The sequence below is a fragment of the Pipistrellus hanaki genome (genome assembly GCF_964339955.1).
Source record: "Pipistrellus hanaki genome assembly, chromosome: 18".
Classification (NCBI taxonomy): Eukaryota; Metazoa; Chordata; class Mammalia; order Chiroptera; family Vespertilionidae; genus Pipistrellus; species Pipistrellus hanaki.
This window is the reverse complement of record NC_140520.1, coordinates 15,796,580-15,814,422: the sequence shown is the minus strand read 5'-3', so window position 1 is coordinate 15,814,422 and position 17,843 is coordinate 15,796,580. Positions and strand designations below refer to the sequence as shown.

At 42.2% G+C, this 17,843-nt stretch overlaps 1 protein-coding gene across 7 annotated transcripts in view; it reads right to left on the bottom strand.

Moving 5' to 3' along the window:
- The window catches only part of DNM3 (dynamin 3), a 359,120-nt gene that overhangs the window by 254,819 nt on the left and 86,458 nt on the right, over positions 1–17,843 (bottom strand). For all 7 annotated transcript variants that reach the window (XM_084865979.1, XM_084865978.1, XM_084865975.1 and 4 more), the window contains exons 5-7: positions 4,948–5,046; positions 3,781–3,941; positions 2,365–2,507 (exon numbers count right to left, since the gene is read on the bottom strand). In XM_084865979.1, coding sequence (XP_084722105.1) covers positions 2,365–2,507; positions 3,781–3,941; positions 4,948–5,046 — 403 coding nt within the window. The remainder of the gene's footprint in view (positions 1–2,364; positions 2,508–3,780; positions 3,942–4,947; positions 5,047–17,843) is intronic.

Genomic DNA, 17,843 nt, shown 5'->3' with positions numbered 1-17,843 from the left:
ATTTTAGAAAATGTACATCCTGCCATTCTTTTCCTGTCCTGCCACTGCAGCCAGCATACGGAACACCCAAGCCCACACCATCCTCGCCCTCCTTCTCCCATCTGACAGACTCCTCCCTTCTTCAGGGTTTTATTCACATTCGATTTCTCTGGGAACTCACACCTTTGCTCCATGAAACTACTTCTGCTTTCTCATCTAGGATCCATGAATATTTTATACTTACCAGAAATATCACATTTATCAGATTAGTTTCCTAAATGTCTGTTTTATCTGCTCTACTGTGGCCTCTTCTTGAGGCCAAACTTCTTAACCACTGTTAAATCCCCAGATCCAGATGCCGAGCAGAATATACGGAGATGAGAGGAAGGAAGATGAGGAGAAAGGGAGTAACGAAAGAAAGAAGGAAGAGAGAGTGGGGAGACAAAGGAAGGAACTGAATCACTCATCTACCAGGGAAAAATCTAACTGTGGAAAAGTCTGTAATCTGAATCCAATGGAGTCACAGAGGCAAGACCAGTCTTTACAATAGTTTTGGTTGCATATTAAGATGATGACCTAGCCTGGCCAGCGTGGCTCAGTGGTTGAGTTTCAACCTATGAACCAGGAGGTCATGGTTCGATTCCCAGAAAGGGCACCTGCCTGGATTGCGGGATCAACCCCTAATAGGAAGCATATTGGAAGACAGCCAATCAATGATTCTCATAATTGATGTTTCTCTCTCTCTCCCTCCCTCTGTGAAATTAACAAAAACATATATATATATATATATATATATATATATATATATATATATATATAAAAGCCTAATATGCTAAATGTCCGCCCACTTGACTAGTTGCTATGATGCGCACTGACCACCAGGAGGCAAATGCTCCTACTGGTAGGTTAGCTTGCTGCTGGGGTCTGACTAATGGAGACTAGGCAAAGTAGGCTGGACACACTCTGGAGCCCTCCTGTGATCCCTCCCCAAGCCGGCCAACCTCTCTGGCCTCTAAAATATTTCTTTTAATTAATTTCCTTTCAATGTGCACAAATTCGTGCACCAGGCCTCTAGTTTTTAAATAAAAGATGAAGACCTAGGGCCTAAACAGAAATAGCTTTCATTTCTCTGTAACTTGAAGATTTTTTTATAGGTGCTTAAGAATAAAAAGGGGGAGAAATGAACTAGGAAAGAGGCGAATTCAAGAAAAATTTATTTCCTCTTTAAATGGATAAGATGAGCATATAAAATGCTACCTAAATAATTTGAGCATTTAGAAATCCCCCCACAAAAAAAGCAGTTATGCATTTTAAACCAAATTAAGGATATTTTGATTGCAAGACTGCAAAGGGAGAAAGAGCCAATAAGAGGTAGCGAGCATCACCCTGGCCGATATGGCTCAGTTGGTTGGACAGCATCTCGTGCACCAAAAAGTTGCTGATTTGATTCCTGGTCAGGACAAATGCCTGGGTTGGAGGCAGCCAATCAATGTTTCACTCTCATATCAATGTGTCTCTTTCCCTTTCCCTTCCTCTTCCTTATTCTCTCTAAAAATCTTTAAAAGAAAAAAAGAGAGATGGCAAGCATTATCTTTGGAGATGGACTTCATATGTCCTGGAATATAGGTGGATCGGGTAGAGGTGGGGGTGAGGGGTTGTCTTCTAGTTGAGAGGACCCTGAGGCAAGATACAGAACAAGGATAAAAGGACAGATGAGGCTGGGAGGGACCAGGAGAGGGAGTCAGGGTAACAGACACAAGGAGCTGGTCATTCTCTAACAACGCTGCAATCCTATCCCAAGGCCCCACAGGGATAAACCTAGTAACCAGGGATAAGATGGGAAGATTGTGAAGGAATAAAGATACTTGGCAGTTTTCATGTTTGCATATTCAAAGGGTTAATTAAAATCATTAAGGACAAGGATAAGAAATTTCAATGTGCATGTAGATCCTTGGTTCTCATTCCGCTGAAAAAACACATACACACATCATATGAAAATAATTAAGGGGAGGGAGGTAAGTACAAGTGACACCAAGGGAAGGTGGACAGTCCAGGTGACACTTGCAACAGAAGCCCTGCCCACTTCTCATTCTAAGAGCTAAAACACCCCTGCTGAGTTACCATATTGGTATTACTCATTCACTGAATGCAATGATAAAAACAGTAAAATTGGGCATGGGGATGAGCAACTGATTAAATATATGACAACAATTATTCTTCAAGAAAATGTAAAGATTCAAGGCTCACTGTATAATCTATACAAAGCCTTATGTACTTGACTGCTACCTCTGTTACGCATGACGTAAATAGCATGACGGATAATGGGCTGAGGCAGAAGCAAAGGGGAGAAACTGTGGGGCGGAGCAGGTAGGGAGAGGGGCTCACTGCAGCAGGGCTTTGGTCTTCCTGGTGGGGTCCTCGGGCTTAAAGTTCTTGTAGGCCTCAACTTCGTGTTCTATGGAGAGCATCTGGGCCTGCAGTTTGTTCCTGAAGTTCGGCAGGGTGTCTCGAATGTGGTTGGTGAGTTGCTAAACAAAACAAATCAGAATTTTACACACGCATATGACAGGTTGAAGATTAGTTTGAAAGACAAAAAATTGGCCTTCGCTGTTTTTCTTTTACTTTTTTTTTAATACATTTTTTATTGTTGAGAGTATGACAGCTATCTCTCATTTCTCCCCCTCTCTTTATTGCCCCTCATCCCAGCCCCTACCCATCTCCCCAGGTCTTTACTGCCCTATTGCCCATGTCTATGAACTATGTATATAAGTATGTAAGTTTTTTGGCTTATTTCTTCTCGTTCCCCCAACCCCACATTGAGGCATGTCAGCCTGTTCATGCCTCCATGCTTTGATTCACTGTTTTTCTAATTGCTCAGCACCAGAGAAATAATACATACAGTTGAGACTGAATGTAGAGACAGGTAGTCAGGAGCAGCTCAGACCCTCTCCTCCACGGCTGGAGGAGACGCTCAAAATGTCTCAGAGTTGCTCGCAGGGGGCCATCTGGGGTAGCCTGTCCCAGTGCAGCCGATGTTACCAGTGAGGATGCCTAGCAACACCCGGCAAGGATGGGTGATCAGATCACTTACCTTGTCCAAAGAAACCTTAAGTTTACAACATGATGGAAATGAAGGAGTGGAGAGCTATGCGGGGTGCCTGTGGTTGGAGCTCAGAGGTACCTGTCAGCTGCGAACCTCCTCTCTCTTCTGCAGCCCCGACAGGTGCTTCCTCTTGCCTCTACCTCTAGGCCCCAGCCTAACGGTGCTGGGTCACTGGCTTATGCCTTCAACAGGTTGCATATAAAATGTAGCTGAAACCGGTTTGGCTCAGTGGATAGAGCGTTGGTCTGCAGACTGGAAGGTCCCAGGTTTGATTCTGGTCAAGGGCATGTATCTTGGTTGCAGGCACATCCCCTGTGGGGGGTGTGCAGGAGACAGCTGGTTGATGTTTTTCTCTCATCGATGTTTCTAGCTCTCTATCCCTCTCCCTTCCTCTCTTTAAAAAGTCAATAAAATATATATTTTTTTAAATGTGTACTCCTGGTTCTCTCTCCTCAATAAATAGGTCTTTCTGCTTTGTGCACTGCTCTTTCAATAATATTAAGGTGGGTGATTCTATTCAGGAGAATAGTAACAATGTGGCTCTAAATATTTATATTTATTTTTTAAATTCCTATCATTTAAGCTGCATGTCTTATGTTAAGAAAAAAAAGAATATAAAAATAAGAAACATGAATTCCAATAGTCACTTACATATTTCCTTAATTGTTCTTGTTGCTTGCAAGCACATTTATTTTTACCTGATTAAGGACCTTCTGTAGGTGCGGGGTCCCCATCCGGTCGGCAATATGTCTGTAAGCCGGGTGTGAGAGGAAAAATTTCCTCTCCGCCAGCATGGCGGCCTTGATGTCTTTCTTCCCATCAATGTCCTTTTGGCTTCTGTTCACCACCCCCACGTAACCTGAAACAGAACACACACCTATGGTGTTTGGGGAACTCTTTGTTGTTTATTTTGGGAAGATTGCAAGGCTCTCAAAGAGGCTGAATAAGAAAGGCAAAATTATTAAGGCCTGAGGAATGGGTCCGTTTACAAAACTCAACTTGAGACATCAGTGTTTAACAAAGGCTGGTTGATTTGGCTAATGGCAATATTTTAGCATTAACATAATAATGTCCTTTGCCTTTAAAAGCTCTGTGCATTTTTTTAAAATGTATTGTATTGATATTTTATAGAAAGAAAGGGAGAGGGATAGAGAGTTAGAAACATCGATGAAAGAGAAACATCAGTCAGCTGCCTCTTGCACACCCCCTACTGGGATGTGCCTGCATCCAAGGTACATGCCCTTGACTAGAATCGAACCTGGGACCCTTCTGTCTACAGGCGGATGCTCTATCCACTGAGCCAAACCGGTTAGGGCAAAGCTCTGTGCATTTTTATAGAGTGTGTTTCTGCTCGGCCAGTGTGTCTCGGTGGTTGAGCGTTCCATGAACCAAGAGGTTCCGGTCTCAATTCCTGGTCAGGGCACATGCCTGGGTTGTGGGCTCAATCCCTATTAGGGAGTGTGCAGGAGGCAGCCAATCAATGATTCTCTCTTATCAATGTTTCTCTCTCTCTTTCTCTTCCTTCCCCTTTCTCTCAAATAAATTTTTTAAAACATTTTTCTAAATAGAGTATGTTTCTTAGCAGTTTTGTCATAGAGCAGGTAAGTCAGATTTAGAAGAGTATATATTTATGCAGTCTTTGAATATTTATACGCTTCTTTCCAACCTCTCCCTTTTTCTGTTTTCTTGTTCCCATTAAGGAATAGTTGTCCCCTTGGATCATGTCTGTTCCATAAAAACTGTAGCTAATCATAAGCCCATTCCTCACACCTGAGGCAGCATTAGAACCAAGCCTCCCACAGGTCTGCCCATTGTTTCTCCGCCTCGTCATCCAAGGAATCCCCGTGGGGCACACGGTACGTTACCCCTGCGAAGAGGCAGCAGCTTATTCTCTAGAATGTCCCTGGCATCCGTCCCCTCATCCATGAGGTCCAGTTTGGTGATGACGCCAATGGTTCTCAGACCTGCAGTACAAACAAACCCAGCATTGCACAGTCTGCAGGGAACGAGCAAATCGCAGAGACATGGTTCTCCCCAGGTGAAGCATACAGCACTCATATGCCTGGTCCCTTTCCTGCTCCTCTCTCTAATCTGCTACCCTAGGCCGGTCCGGGGGACTCCGATGGAATGAGGAGGAGAGTTGTGAAACCACCCATCCATGAGCTAACTCTCTATTCAACAGGGGGAAAATAAAATTGTATCACCAAATACTTTTAAAGTCATGAGTTTATTTTGGTATCTTGCATACATGGCAATTATACACTTAAATTTTCCTCCCAGGTACTGCACATAACATGCATGTTTATATTTTTTTATGTGTGACATTTTTTAAAAACACATAAACACGGGCCAATGAGGAGAGTGCACTAAAAATCAAGGCTTATTATTGATCCAGTTCTGGAGCTGGGTCCAGTACAGCATTAAGCTAGTGACAACCCATCGGTCCATAGTGTGTGGGGCCCACATCACTCTGGGCCATGTGGGCAAATGCAGAATGTGAGAGCCTCACAAGCTAGGAGTACGAACCAAGAGCAAGAGAGAAAGAGCTCCTTTGTTTAGGAGACCATATATCTCAAATTTTCCCATGCTTGCAGCGGCCACCCTACCTACTCTGGCCAATGACCTGCTCCCAGGTGTGACTGGAAGACAAGTACCTTCCCTATGTCACTCCGACTTTCCTGGGCTTGTGTCCATTTGGCCTTCCCTTTGCTCCATTCCAGTTATTTATAACTGGGTTCATGACAACAGGATCCATAGAATATACCTAATCACTTTGAAGGTATTAAGAGATTTCAAACTTCCGAAGGTGAGGTTGGGGGTGCATTAGTGACAGACATATAGAAGATTATGCAAACAGAGAGTCAACTATCAATCTCAAAGGCAGCATCATGGAAATGTAATCATAATTTGCTGCATGGCTTAGCTCTGAGTAACATTTAGGAATCATACATATTCATTAGTGAAATATATTAGTGAAGGGTAAGTGTATGCGTGTGTGTATAACTATATGTGGGTATGGGAGAGGGATACAGAACAGCTGAATCTTCTCTGCAGCAGAAAGTCAAAAAAGAATATCTGAATTTTTTTTTTAATCAAGAAATAGTATGAAAAGATCACATAAAAGTATGGAGGGGAATACAAAAAGAAAAAGCTAAAATGGTTGAAAGTGGAAGCCTCTGGAAATAAGTAACCAGAGTTGGGAGGAATGGGGAAGGGACTGATACTTTGATTCAAAGCCTTTGGTACTGTGTATTTTTGTTGTTGTTGTTGTTGTTGTTGTTGTTACTTTGGGGGGATTGTTTTTGTTTTTGTTTTTGTTTTAAGCTACGTACAGTTAGAACATTAATTAAAATAAAAGTTGAACTTTAAAAGCATTTTCTTTACTGCTCCCTAAGGAGTCTATGCTTGGCGGTGTGCCCAAGGAGATCCCTGGCTTTTTCATGTTTAGATGTACAAATAGGCGATAGGCAGCTTATAATCACCAATGAAATCCTGCTACCAGACTGCAGACACACACTCAGACAGATCTCAAAGCCTTGGCCAGAGTGTTTCCAAGGAAACATATTTTGCAAACACTTCACTGGAAATCTGAAGACTTAGATAAAAACAGTAATAGAGACCAATTATTGAGCCCTGATTGTGAGCCCGCCTCATCTAGGGCTTGAAATGACTCTACGCAGTAGGTACTTCTATAATTTCCTCTATTACACAGATGAGGAAAGGGAGACTTGGAGAGAACGAGTATGCTGTGTAGAAGCTCACAGCCTGTAGGGTGTGAAATCCAGGCAGCCTACTTCCATTTTTAATCACTATATTTTTCTGCCTTCCAATTCTTCACTAGATTCTACAAGCGATTATCTTTGGCAAGTTCATTAGATGTCTCTTTTGAGCCCAGAATCCTGGGACGGAGAACAACTACCAGATTTAAAAGAGATTAGATAAAGTAATAAGTAAATTGAAGAGTAATTTAATAAAATTCTTGCCCTCCAACTAAAAGGAAAATATAAATAAGTTAAGAGCTAATGAGTAATGTGTGATATTGTTTCAATTATGTTTCTCTTCAGGAAAGAACAGCCACAACAATGAGCTCTGATGAGTTCTAATGAAGACCTTGAAAAGACCCAAAGCACATCAAAGTTCTGATTCTTATACGGCCTAGAGGCCAAGAGCACTGACCCAAGCACTGCCTCTTATTAGCTCCAAGACATTAGTTTCCTCATCAGGTGTAACCACATCAAGAGCAGAAACATTCGTCACAGCTTACATTTGATACCGGAATAATTATTCTTTTTTAAAATTAATTTTTTAGAGAGAAAAAAAGGGAGAGGGAAACACTGATGTGAGAGCCACCCCTACTGGTAATCGAGCCCACAACCTGGGCACATGCCTTGACCAGGAATTGAACTGGCAACCTTTTAGTGCACTAGACAATGCCCAACCAACTGAGCCACACCTGCCAGGGCTGGAATAATTTTTAACAGCATCCCCTTTAACTCTTAAAGGATTCCTGTCTGAAGAGTAAGTTATAGCCCAGCCAGTGTGGCTCAGTGGTTGAGGGTCAACCTATGAACCAAGAGGTCATGGTTCAATTCCCAGTCAGGGCTTGATCCCCAGTAGGAGTCGTGCAGGAGGCAGCCAACCAATGATTCTCTCTCATCATTGATGTTTCTATCTCTCTCTCCCTCTCCCTTCTTCTCTAAAATAAATAAAAATACATATTTTTTTTTTTAGAAAAGAATAAGTCATATGTTCACTCTGACTCATCAATAAAATGAGTCAAGTGAGGAACTTGGAAGTTGTCACCATGTCCAAAGAATAATTCAAAAGCAGAATGTACTGAAAAAAATCAACAAATCCTTCTTAGATTCATCAGACAAGTGGAGTCATAAAGCATGGCCCCCAAATTTGTAGAGACAAGACAGACATATACGGACATTTCACAGCCCGGAAGCAGAGAACTCCGAGGGAACCGGGGCCCAGGAGGGAACACCTGTAACTGAGGAACTGCTGAATGTTCAGTGTGGAGAATCTCAGAGCAGGAAACTGCCTGAGGACCCAGTCATAACAGGTTCCCATACTTTTGTTACAGCTTTGCCTCCAGGAGCTCAACCAAATCCTCACAGTGATTATCTGAGGAAAATCCCCTCGTGCTTCCAGTGGGAGAAAACAACCTGCTTTTAAAAATGGGTGGAAGGCTGGAAAGACACCTATCCCAAGAAGATAGACAGACGGCAAGTGGTATGTATCTGAAAAGGTGCTCTAGACCACATGTCAGAGGGAAATGCAAATTACAGCCACAGGGAAATATTACCGCGCACCCACTAGAGTGGCCACAATCCAGAACACGGACAGCACCAAATGGTCAACGCCTACCATCTTCAAAATCCTTTCCAGGCCTGTCCTGCAGGTCCGTAATCAGACCCCCACACATGTACGTTCAGAGTCCTTCCTCCGTGCCCTCAGAGCTCTCTGGGTACACCAACACCAGAGTTCTTACATGACACTTGGGATCTGCTTATGTGTCTATCTCACTCAATTAGCAGGTCAGGATCTCTTCAAGAATAAAATAATATCGAATCTGCATATTCTAAGCAATTCATACAGATGCAAGAGTGGGAACTCAATATACGTTTATTTATTAAATAAATAAGTGAATGAAAAAACAAGCCTACTTATTTTTCTTAGGTTCAGGTAAGAGTTGAAATACAAATTTCAGAAAGGAAAGATACCATTCCACCGCGTTACCTGTGTTCGTGGTCAGCACAGTGGTTTTCCTATAAGAACCCTGCCATTTCTTCCATTGATGAACGCAACTAAATTACAAGTAGTGTGTTGTTTCACCTAATTAAGAAATGGGACAAAACCAAGCCAGGAACAACATTAGCAGTTTCCAGAAAAGTAATCTGGAACACTGTACACTAACACAAGAGCAAAGAAAAAAATCAATGAAGGGTTAGTGTAAACATGTATATAGCAAAATTAAAAACAGACTTAGGGAATTAGATGTCCTTCAGTTAATGCATTTTTTTTTGTTTTGTTTTGGGTTTTGGTGGGGGTTGGGGGGGTAAAGTAAATGAGTTTTGTGGGGGTTTTTTCTGCTTGGCAAAAACTATGGAATATTTTATTTCTGCAAGCAATCAGTGATGAATGTGAATAGTTTCATGGTGTGTTTTTTTTTTCCTATAAGTTTTCCATGAACATTATTTCTTTGTTACTTCCAGAAATTCTGAATAGCATAGTTTTCATTTTCAAAGTCAGGTAATATTATTCCATGTGATACTTGGTAAAATATTAAGTGATAGAAAACATAAAAATTACAGTTGCTATGGTAATAGACTCTATCTTGCTCACCAGTATATGCCCAGAGTCTAGCAAAACACTCGAAAGATGTTTTTAAAACATATTTTTATTGATTTCAGAGAAGAAGGTACAGGGAGAGAGATAGAAACATTAATAACGAGAGAGAATCATTGATTGGCTGCCTCCTGCACACCCACACTAGGGATAGAGTCCCCAACCCAGGCATGTGCCCTGACAGGGAATCAAACCATGACCTCCTGGTTTATAGGTTGATGCTCAACCACTGAGCCATGCCAGCCGAACAAACAATTTAATATTTGTGAAAGGAAGAGAAGAGCGGAGAAGAAAGACAAAGGAGAGAAAGGAGGAGTCCCTGGCTGTGGGCCTGGAACTGTTACGACCTTCCCACTCTTACCTTCTCATGCAGGAGTTTTTACTGCAGACAATAACACAGCCCGCAGCAATCTCTTTGGAATCCTGAACAGATACTTCAGACAGCTGACTGCTGACCACAAAATGTCCAGGCCTCTGCCAGCAATAGCAAGGAAACTGTCCGGAGTTCCAGCTGGTGAACTTGGTACTAGATAACACCATATCTCTCTTTCTCTCTCTCTCTCTTTCTCTCTTTCTCAAGTCACCCTTCACTTCCAAGCCACATTCCAGATCCGCTGGTCATCTCTCCTCTTCTGAACAGGAGAAATGGAAAAGTTCCTCCTACAGCAAGAGTTTCTCATTCAATCTCTCGGCTCTGCTGGCACCTGCTATATAGGGAACCTGATTTGCATTATATGGGCCACTATGAGCACCATTACAAGAAACTATGGTTTACACATACACACACACACACACACACACACACACACGCACGCACGCACGCACGCAGGCACACGTGCACGCATGCATAGGAACTAAAACTGCTTTTCTGAAAGGGTTGGCTCCAGCTCTGTGCGTCATCATGGCTTATAAAGATGACAACACAAAGGTGGAAGGAGCCTTGGCAAATGATGATGATGGCAATCCTGAGCAAAGCCATCTAAGTTTAATAGCTCTATGCTTCCTGAAACTGCTAAAACTATTGTTTGTTTGTTTTTTAAGTCTTCTTTACAGGAATTTCTGCAGGAAAAATAACTGTATATCTAAAACTTGACAGCCACAAACCCACTTTTTAAGCAATAAAACAAATTACTTTAAAACTGCCAGACACTTTCTAAGTACTTTGCCGATATTAACTCATTTCATAACAACCCTGTAAGGAAGGAATTACAATTACCCCCATTTTATAGATGAGGAAACTGAGGCACAGAAAAGTTAAGTCAGTTGCCCAAGATCAGAAGCTGGTAAGGGGTGGCAAGTTTGGCTTATTAAACACTAGGCTGTCCTGTTTTACAATATAATTTTATGCTGTATGCTTTTATTTGTGTAATTTCTCATTAAGGCAGAGTTTCTGTAAAATGTCTCTTGGTTATTTTAGAAGAACAGCTTGTCCTTCATCTCAGCAAACTGCCCACTTCCTCCCTCTGCGGCCATCCTGCCGGTCCTCTCACTGTGCCATCTGGAACCATCTCTGTTGTCACCACATTGCTCCAACACACTCCTGCTCTGGTCTAAACAATGCTTCTCACGTCCCTGCTGTCACTAACCCAGTTTTCTCCCCCATGCCTTTCGGGTGGGGACTGCATGTTTTCCTGAGCTCCCTGGAGCTCAGGGTTGGAGGAAAAGAGAGCAGACATTAATGAAGTTTTCTCACTCCTTGGAGCTGCTCCAAACCTCTGTTCCTCCTACTTGCTGCCATCTAGGAAATGCCCAGACACCACCATATTCAGCACACAGACACACACACACACACACACACACACACACACACACACACACAAACACACACACAAACACACACACTTAATTGAAGGTTTTAGTATCATGCCATTCCTTACTATCCTTACTTCCACCATTATCCGAGCAGCTTTGTTGTTTGTGGAGATGATGTATCCAGTTCTCTTATGTATTTAGTTTCTTGATCTCTCCTGCTCAGTGATTGTTGCCTGCATATGCCATTTTAGCAGTTTCCTCCTATGATCACATCCTGGACATTTGTAACGTGGACTTGTTCCATCTGTACATCATAAACCCTTACAGTCTACTCTATAACCACAGGCTTCTCTTCTTCCCATGCCTTTGCTCTCCTACCTCATCCAGAACTCCATCCCTGAACCATCCCATTTCTCCCCCAAAACTTACAAGTCCTGCCTGGCTTCACTTTCTTCCCTTCTTCCAAGGATTTCACAGTCCACCTTTCCAATGAGTATTTTTCCAATATCCTCACCTCTTTTGCCCACTTTGTCTTCCATCCATCAGATCCTGCAAAATTCTGACTTAAAAGCAATCCAAATATTTGCCTGTCCGGCCCCCTGGCTGCTTGGTGCTCATGCGCTCTGCCTCAGTGGAGTCCTTCAGTGTTGCCTGCTTGCTCCTTCTTCCTTTCCCCACAGCGGCTGTTCAAAATACCTTGCTCCTCAAACATCTTACACAACCCCCTGCTCTCCCATCCTCCTTTCCACCCTCCACTCCCAGTTTTTTTCTCAGCCCATAGCCTTGCTTCCAACTTAGAGAGAAAAACCTACGTCAACAGGCAATAAATTCTTCAAATGCCTCTCCAGATATCTCCAAATTAACCACTATCTGCATGTACTTTCTTACTTCATTCTTGTGTCAGTGGAAGAAATGGTTCTCCTTCTGTTCAAGAAACATTGCAGAGAAAGAATAGATGGGGGGGGGGGGGAAAGAAAGGGGATGGAGGACGGAGGATGGATGGGGGAAAGGGAGAGAAAGAGGAAGTATGGAAGGAGGGAGGTATGAAAGGGAAGAAGAAAGGAGGGAGGTATGAAAGGGAAGAAGAAAGGAGGGAAGGAGAGGAAGGAAGAGAGGAAGAAAGAAGAAAGGAAGGAAGTTGGAGGTAGGGACCCTGAAATCAGCGAGGGAAAATGAAAGTCTTAGAGCAATTTAGAAGTTTTGATCTGGTTTTTTTTAATGGTCATATTTTATATAAGTAAACTGCCACAAAATAACTATATGGATCTGGTTTGAGCAGATGTTCTGGGGATGGCTTGTAGAATATGTTTTTATAGCAACTTTTAAAAGAACTACTACTATGCTAATGGTAATGTTAGAAGTTTGTGGTCGCATCAGAATTCAGGAGTAAGATTTAAATGTATAAGTGAATATTAATTGTGTTGAAATGTCTTTGAAATTTTTTAATCCTCACCTGAGAATATGTGGTGAGTTATTGTTGTTTTTTTTTAATTGACTTTATTTAGACAAAGAAAGGGACAGGGAAGGAGAGAGAGAAACATCAACATGAGAGAGAAACATTAATTAGTTGGCTCCCACACACACCCAGAGAGTGGATAGAAATGGTGACCTATTTGGTGTATGAGAGGGGACTATACTCCAACCAACTGAACCACATCACCAGAGCTAAAGATCTTTGAATTTTGAAACAAAGAGACTTGAAAACACAATTGTTTTTTAATACTAAAGTCATTTTAATTAAACACTTCCACTTTGAATAGCAATGCAAACATTCATATCCTATATAATGAAGGATAATATGCAAATTGACTATCACACCCTCACAAGATGGCTGCCTACAACCAGGCTGGCAGGGGGTTTAGTGAGGGACAACCAAATGACTGAACAGCAGGCTGAATGGGGCAACCAGGCCAGCAGGGGGGCCGTGAGGAGAGACCAGGATGACAGGGGAGACAGTTGGGGCTACCAGGCCAGCATGGGGGTAGTTGGGGGTGACCAGGCCAGTAGTGGGAGCCAGTTAGGGGCAACCAGGCAGGCAGGCAGGTAAAGCAATTTGGAGCCAGTGGTCTAGGATTATGAAAGGGATGTCCAACTGCTAGTTTAGGCCTGATCCCCAGGATGGGGTCTAAACTTGCAGTCAGACATCCCCCAAGGGGTCCCAGATTAGAAAGGGTGTAGGCCGGGCTGAGGGAAACCCCCCACCCCCATGCACGAATTTCATGCACTGAGCCTCTAGTATTAATATAATGAGAATTCTGGAGAAAAGACTCATATCTCTAATTTGCAATTAAGGGAGAGATTATGTTTTCTTGCTTTCTTATATATTTTTTTAGACTTTCTCGTAAACTGTATTTCTTTTTCACATACAAATTTGAACATTCAACCTCCACAAAGAGCAATTAAGGGAAAATTCGAACATGTTCATGCCATGTCTCTACAATGACCCCCAGTGGCTGAAGAAAGGAACATGCCAGTGTTAGCAATCCACATCTCACATTTCCTTTCACACTGATAAAATCTTGGTGACAATAACACATTCCACTTTCATAACAAATTCACTTCTGGCAATGTGCCTTCACACTTCTCTCTTTCATTCCTATTTTTATAAAAGAATTCAAATACATATCTATTCATATTCTTGATCTAAATCTATTCTCTTTCTTTTCTTTTACGGTACATTTCACAATCCAGTTCATTTTATCTTTCCCAACAAACACAGCATGTCTAAAGAGCATATACTTTTAAGATCTATTCTCTTAGCAACTAAAAAAGGTTTTTTAAAAACCTAAAGATAAATATTTTTTGTTGTCATGTTTCCAAGTCTATGGCTCAACATATTTTTTATGGTATATATAAATCTTGATGTAATTTTAGACATAATTCTATGATTCAACATACATTTTAAAAGCTCGAATGAAAGCTTTCTACACTAGTGCTTTGTAGAAATCATTCAACCTATGGATGAACTAATTACTCTCTTTTGAAAATGGGCTAACAAAAGCTTGAACAAACCTACTTGAATTGTACATGCATGAAACCCTTTAACATTCAGGTACATACAATGCAAAATAGCAGCATGATTTGAAATGTGCATCTGTAATTCCCAGCCTTCAGAGTATTATGATATGATGATATATTGCACACACTTCCTATAAAGTTCTGATCACACAGCAGTGTAGGGTCATGTGTTTCTGTGCTCCCTGCTTTCTTCAAAGCAGACATTTAAGTTATTCCCTGGTCAAGCCTAATACATAGTAGATGCTCATTGAATGGGATTATTGATTGAACAGAACTGATATAAACATGATTTTTTTTCAAAGACCAGGAGCCTTTTTTTGTTTTAACCTCTGGTCTTATCACTTTCTACATTAAAGAAAAAAATCTAATTGATTCTCTGAGTCTCTCCGTGTTAGAAATACTAAGATCAAAATATATCCCGTAAGAAGTCAAAACACAGCATCCATGAATAACTACGTAATTTCCTCTTAAAGTATAAGGTAAGTTTACACATAAAAATTGAATCAATTAATAGCAGGGAGGATTTGGGCTCATGTGCAATTATTTAACATTTATTGACTTCTTTAATTTGGTCAAATATTTAAGGCTCAGAATTTCAAGGAAATTCAAGCTGGGAATCCAATTGAAAGGAAAAATCGCTGCAGACAGGCTGGCTGGAAACAGGCTTTCTCCATGGAGTGCTCTTGTATTTGCATTTGATGAACACACTCATCAGATTCTCAGTGCGCCTTAACGCCTGATGCTTGAAGCTTCTGTTCAACTTAACAGCACCTCCAGGATGAGACAGTAAAGTAGATGTCTGCTAAATGTTGCCAAAGGTCAGTGACTATCGGTTTACATCACCTGTGGACTTTAACTTTTTCCAGATTGAAGAGGGAGACTTGTTGAAAGCGAAAGCTTGAGGAGGTGGGTTGGACACACCTCCACAAAACAAATAAAGAAGTCTGCCTCCAGCTTCTGATAAATTTACAAATTTCATCTCAAGAGAGGACGGCACCCTCTTCCCAACCAGAGGAATCAATCTTTGTAGAGAGGTGGATTTTTTTTATCTATATCTATATCTATATCTATATCTATATCTATATCTATATCTATATCTATATCTATCTATAGCCTTGGCCTATGGACCACAGGGTCGGGGTTCAATTCTGGTCAAGGGCATGTACCTAGGTTGCAGGCTCCTCTCTGGCTGGGGCCCAGGTCAGGGCTCTTGCAGGAGGCAACCAATCGAAGTGTCCCTCTTACATTGATGTTTCTCTCTGTACTTCCCTCTCTCTTTCAAGCTTTCTAAAAATCAATGGAAATATATCCTCAAGTGAGGATAAGAAAGAAAGAAAGAAAGAAAGAAAGAAAGATCATATTCTATGAAAGAGACATCTTGAAAATTGTCATTTTTTCATGATGAAGGGACTGGAGTCTGTGTTGATGGAAACACCTTGATGGCTGTGGTGGCCAGCAATGGCAGCAGCAGTGGGGTGATGGGAGTGGCACCTTGCCCTGATCAGCCGGTCGCCTCCCACAGAGGGAGGCCAGACTGTGGGGAATGGGCCTAAGCTGTCAGTAGGACATCCCCTGAGGGATCCTGGAGTGTGAGAGGGGGCAGGCTGGGCTGAGGGACCCCCCACCATCACACCCAGTGCACAAATTTCATGCACCAGGCCTCTGGTGTGTATGTGTGTGCACACACACTCCAGGATGAACTCTGGTCATTTTAGCTTTAGAAAAAAAATCATTTTCTGTGAAATAAATCACCATAAAAGGAATTTCCAGACACATTTGCCTCCCTGTGAGGCCTTTGAATAGCCCTGTATTGTGGATGACAAGCTTGATGGGTGATGCTGACATATGGCTGTGCCCAGAAGATAAAAGGCACAGTCAGAGTCTTCATGGGTAATGACCTTGTGCTCAGGTAATAAATCAACACCGCTGTTGGGATGGACTCCTCGGCTTTCTATACAGATAATGTGAGTGTCACATTATGATGAACTGCTCGGCTAAGGTATAGCGGTATCTATTGATATAAAACATATGGATGTTTGTGTCATTTCTCCATTAACGTGGAGTCTTCATTATATGACTATTACAACCTACCAGGAAAAGTGGGCACTACACCATCATAAATAAACTCAGTATGATAAAAACTATCTCCCTACCAATCCATCTAACCAACTAACCTCATCTGTACCCATATCCTCTGCTTTTCCTACTGTTAAAATGAGAAATAATATCCAGTCCTCTCCAGCGTAGGACAAGGACTCCCAAGGTGCTCTACATTATATCTCCCTCCCCTAATTAAGGATTTTTCTTCTATTTATCCATTCTTTATCCTGCTTCACCTACACTTACCCCATCTCTGTCCTTCACCAATTTTATCTCTCCTGGGTCATTCTTATCAACACAGAAACATGCTATAATGTCCCCCACCTTTCAAAAACATTCTCTTGACCTTGTACTACTGTGTCCCATTTTTCTGTTTATCTCAACAGTGAAACTTGAAAGAGTTTTGGTCCATCTTCCGTTTCCACTTCCTCACATGCAAGTGTCTTTTGAACCTCCTCTAAAAAAGGATTTCCTACCAACCCCTTTCTATTAAGGTCACCAATGAATTTCATGTGCCAAATTCAAGGGTCATTTCTCTACTCTCATCTCCATTGGATGAGCACATAACAGTCTGGTTTAGATACAAAGACTGGAGATAGTGAGGACTTGACCAGGTTCAAGGCTGCTTTGCTTCTGTTTACTACTGAATATTTCAGCAAGCAGCGGAAAGGATTTGTGGGCTAAAAATACAAGTGGCTCAATGGGGGCTGCTTCCCAGCCCCTCCATGGCTCCTTGCAGAAGAGCACTTTAAGCTGGAAGATGAATACAGCCTATGGGAACTGGGGAGATTGCCAAGCCAGAAAGGCAAAAAAAAAAAAAAAAAAAAAAAAAAAAAAAAAGTTACACTGCCTTTTAAGCCACTAGGTTGGTTGTACCGCTTCATGACAATGGAAGGGAAATCTCACTATCCCATAGCTAGCAATTCCTGGGCCCCAGTTCTTACTATGTCATCCACCTTCCTCAAGGCTAAGTGGTAGACTTGGCCTTGACCTTGATCTCTCTGTAGCATTGGACACAGCTAATCACAAGGTCCTTCCTAAAACCCTCTTTCCCATGGCTTCTGGAATGTCACTTGGTTCTCAGCCTCTTCTCAGTCACCTCTGCTTTTTCTCTGCCACTTCATCGGGGTTATTTCCTTGGTCCTTCTCTTCTCTGTCTTCATTCATCTTCTACATGGTTTCAACTCAACGGGTCTCCCGAAATTAGACACTATCTGAATTAGTTCCCTAGGCTTTAATTCCACTGGAGAATCTTCCCCGAGTCCCTTGGGACTGCCCCTGCATTCCTGCACCCACCGCGGTCACAACCGTTTTCTTGATGATGCTCTCACGGGGCGGTGAGGTCTTAGGGATGCTGGCTTTGCCTTTGTGCCCCAGTGCCTGGCACAGACAGGTGCTCAGTAAATCCGGAAGGAAGGGAAGGAGCTAGAGAGGGAAGGAGGGAGGGAAAGGAGCAAAGAAACACCTCTCATGGGATTGGAGGGGACCTGGGCCGTGAGCACCTGGCACAGGCTTGGACACGGAGCAAAGCCCACTC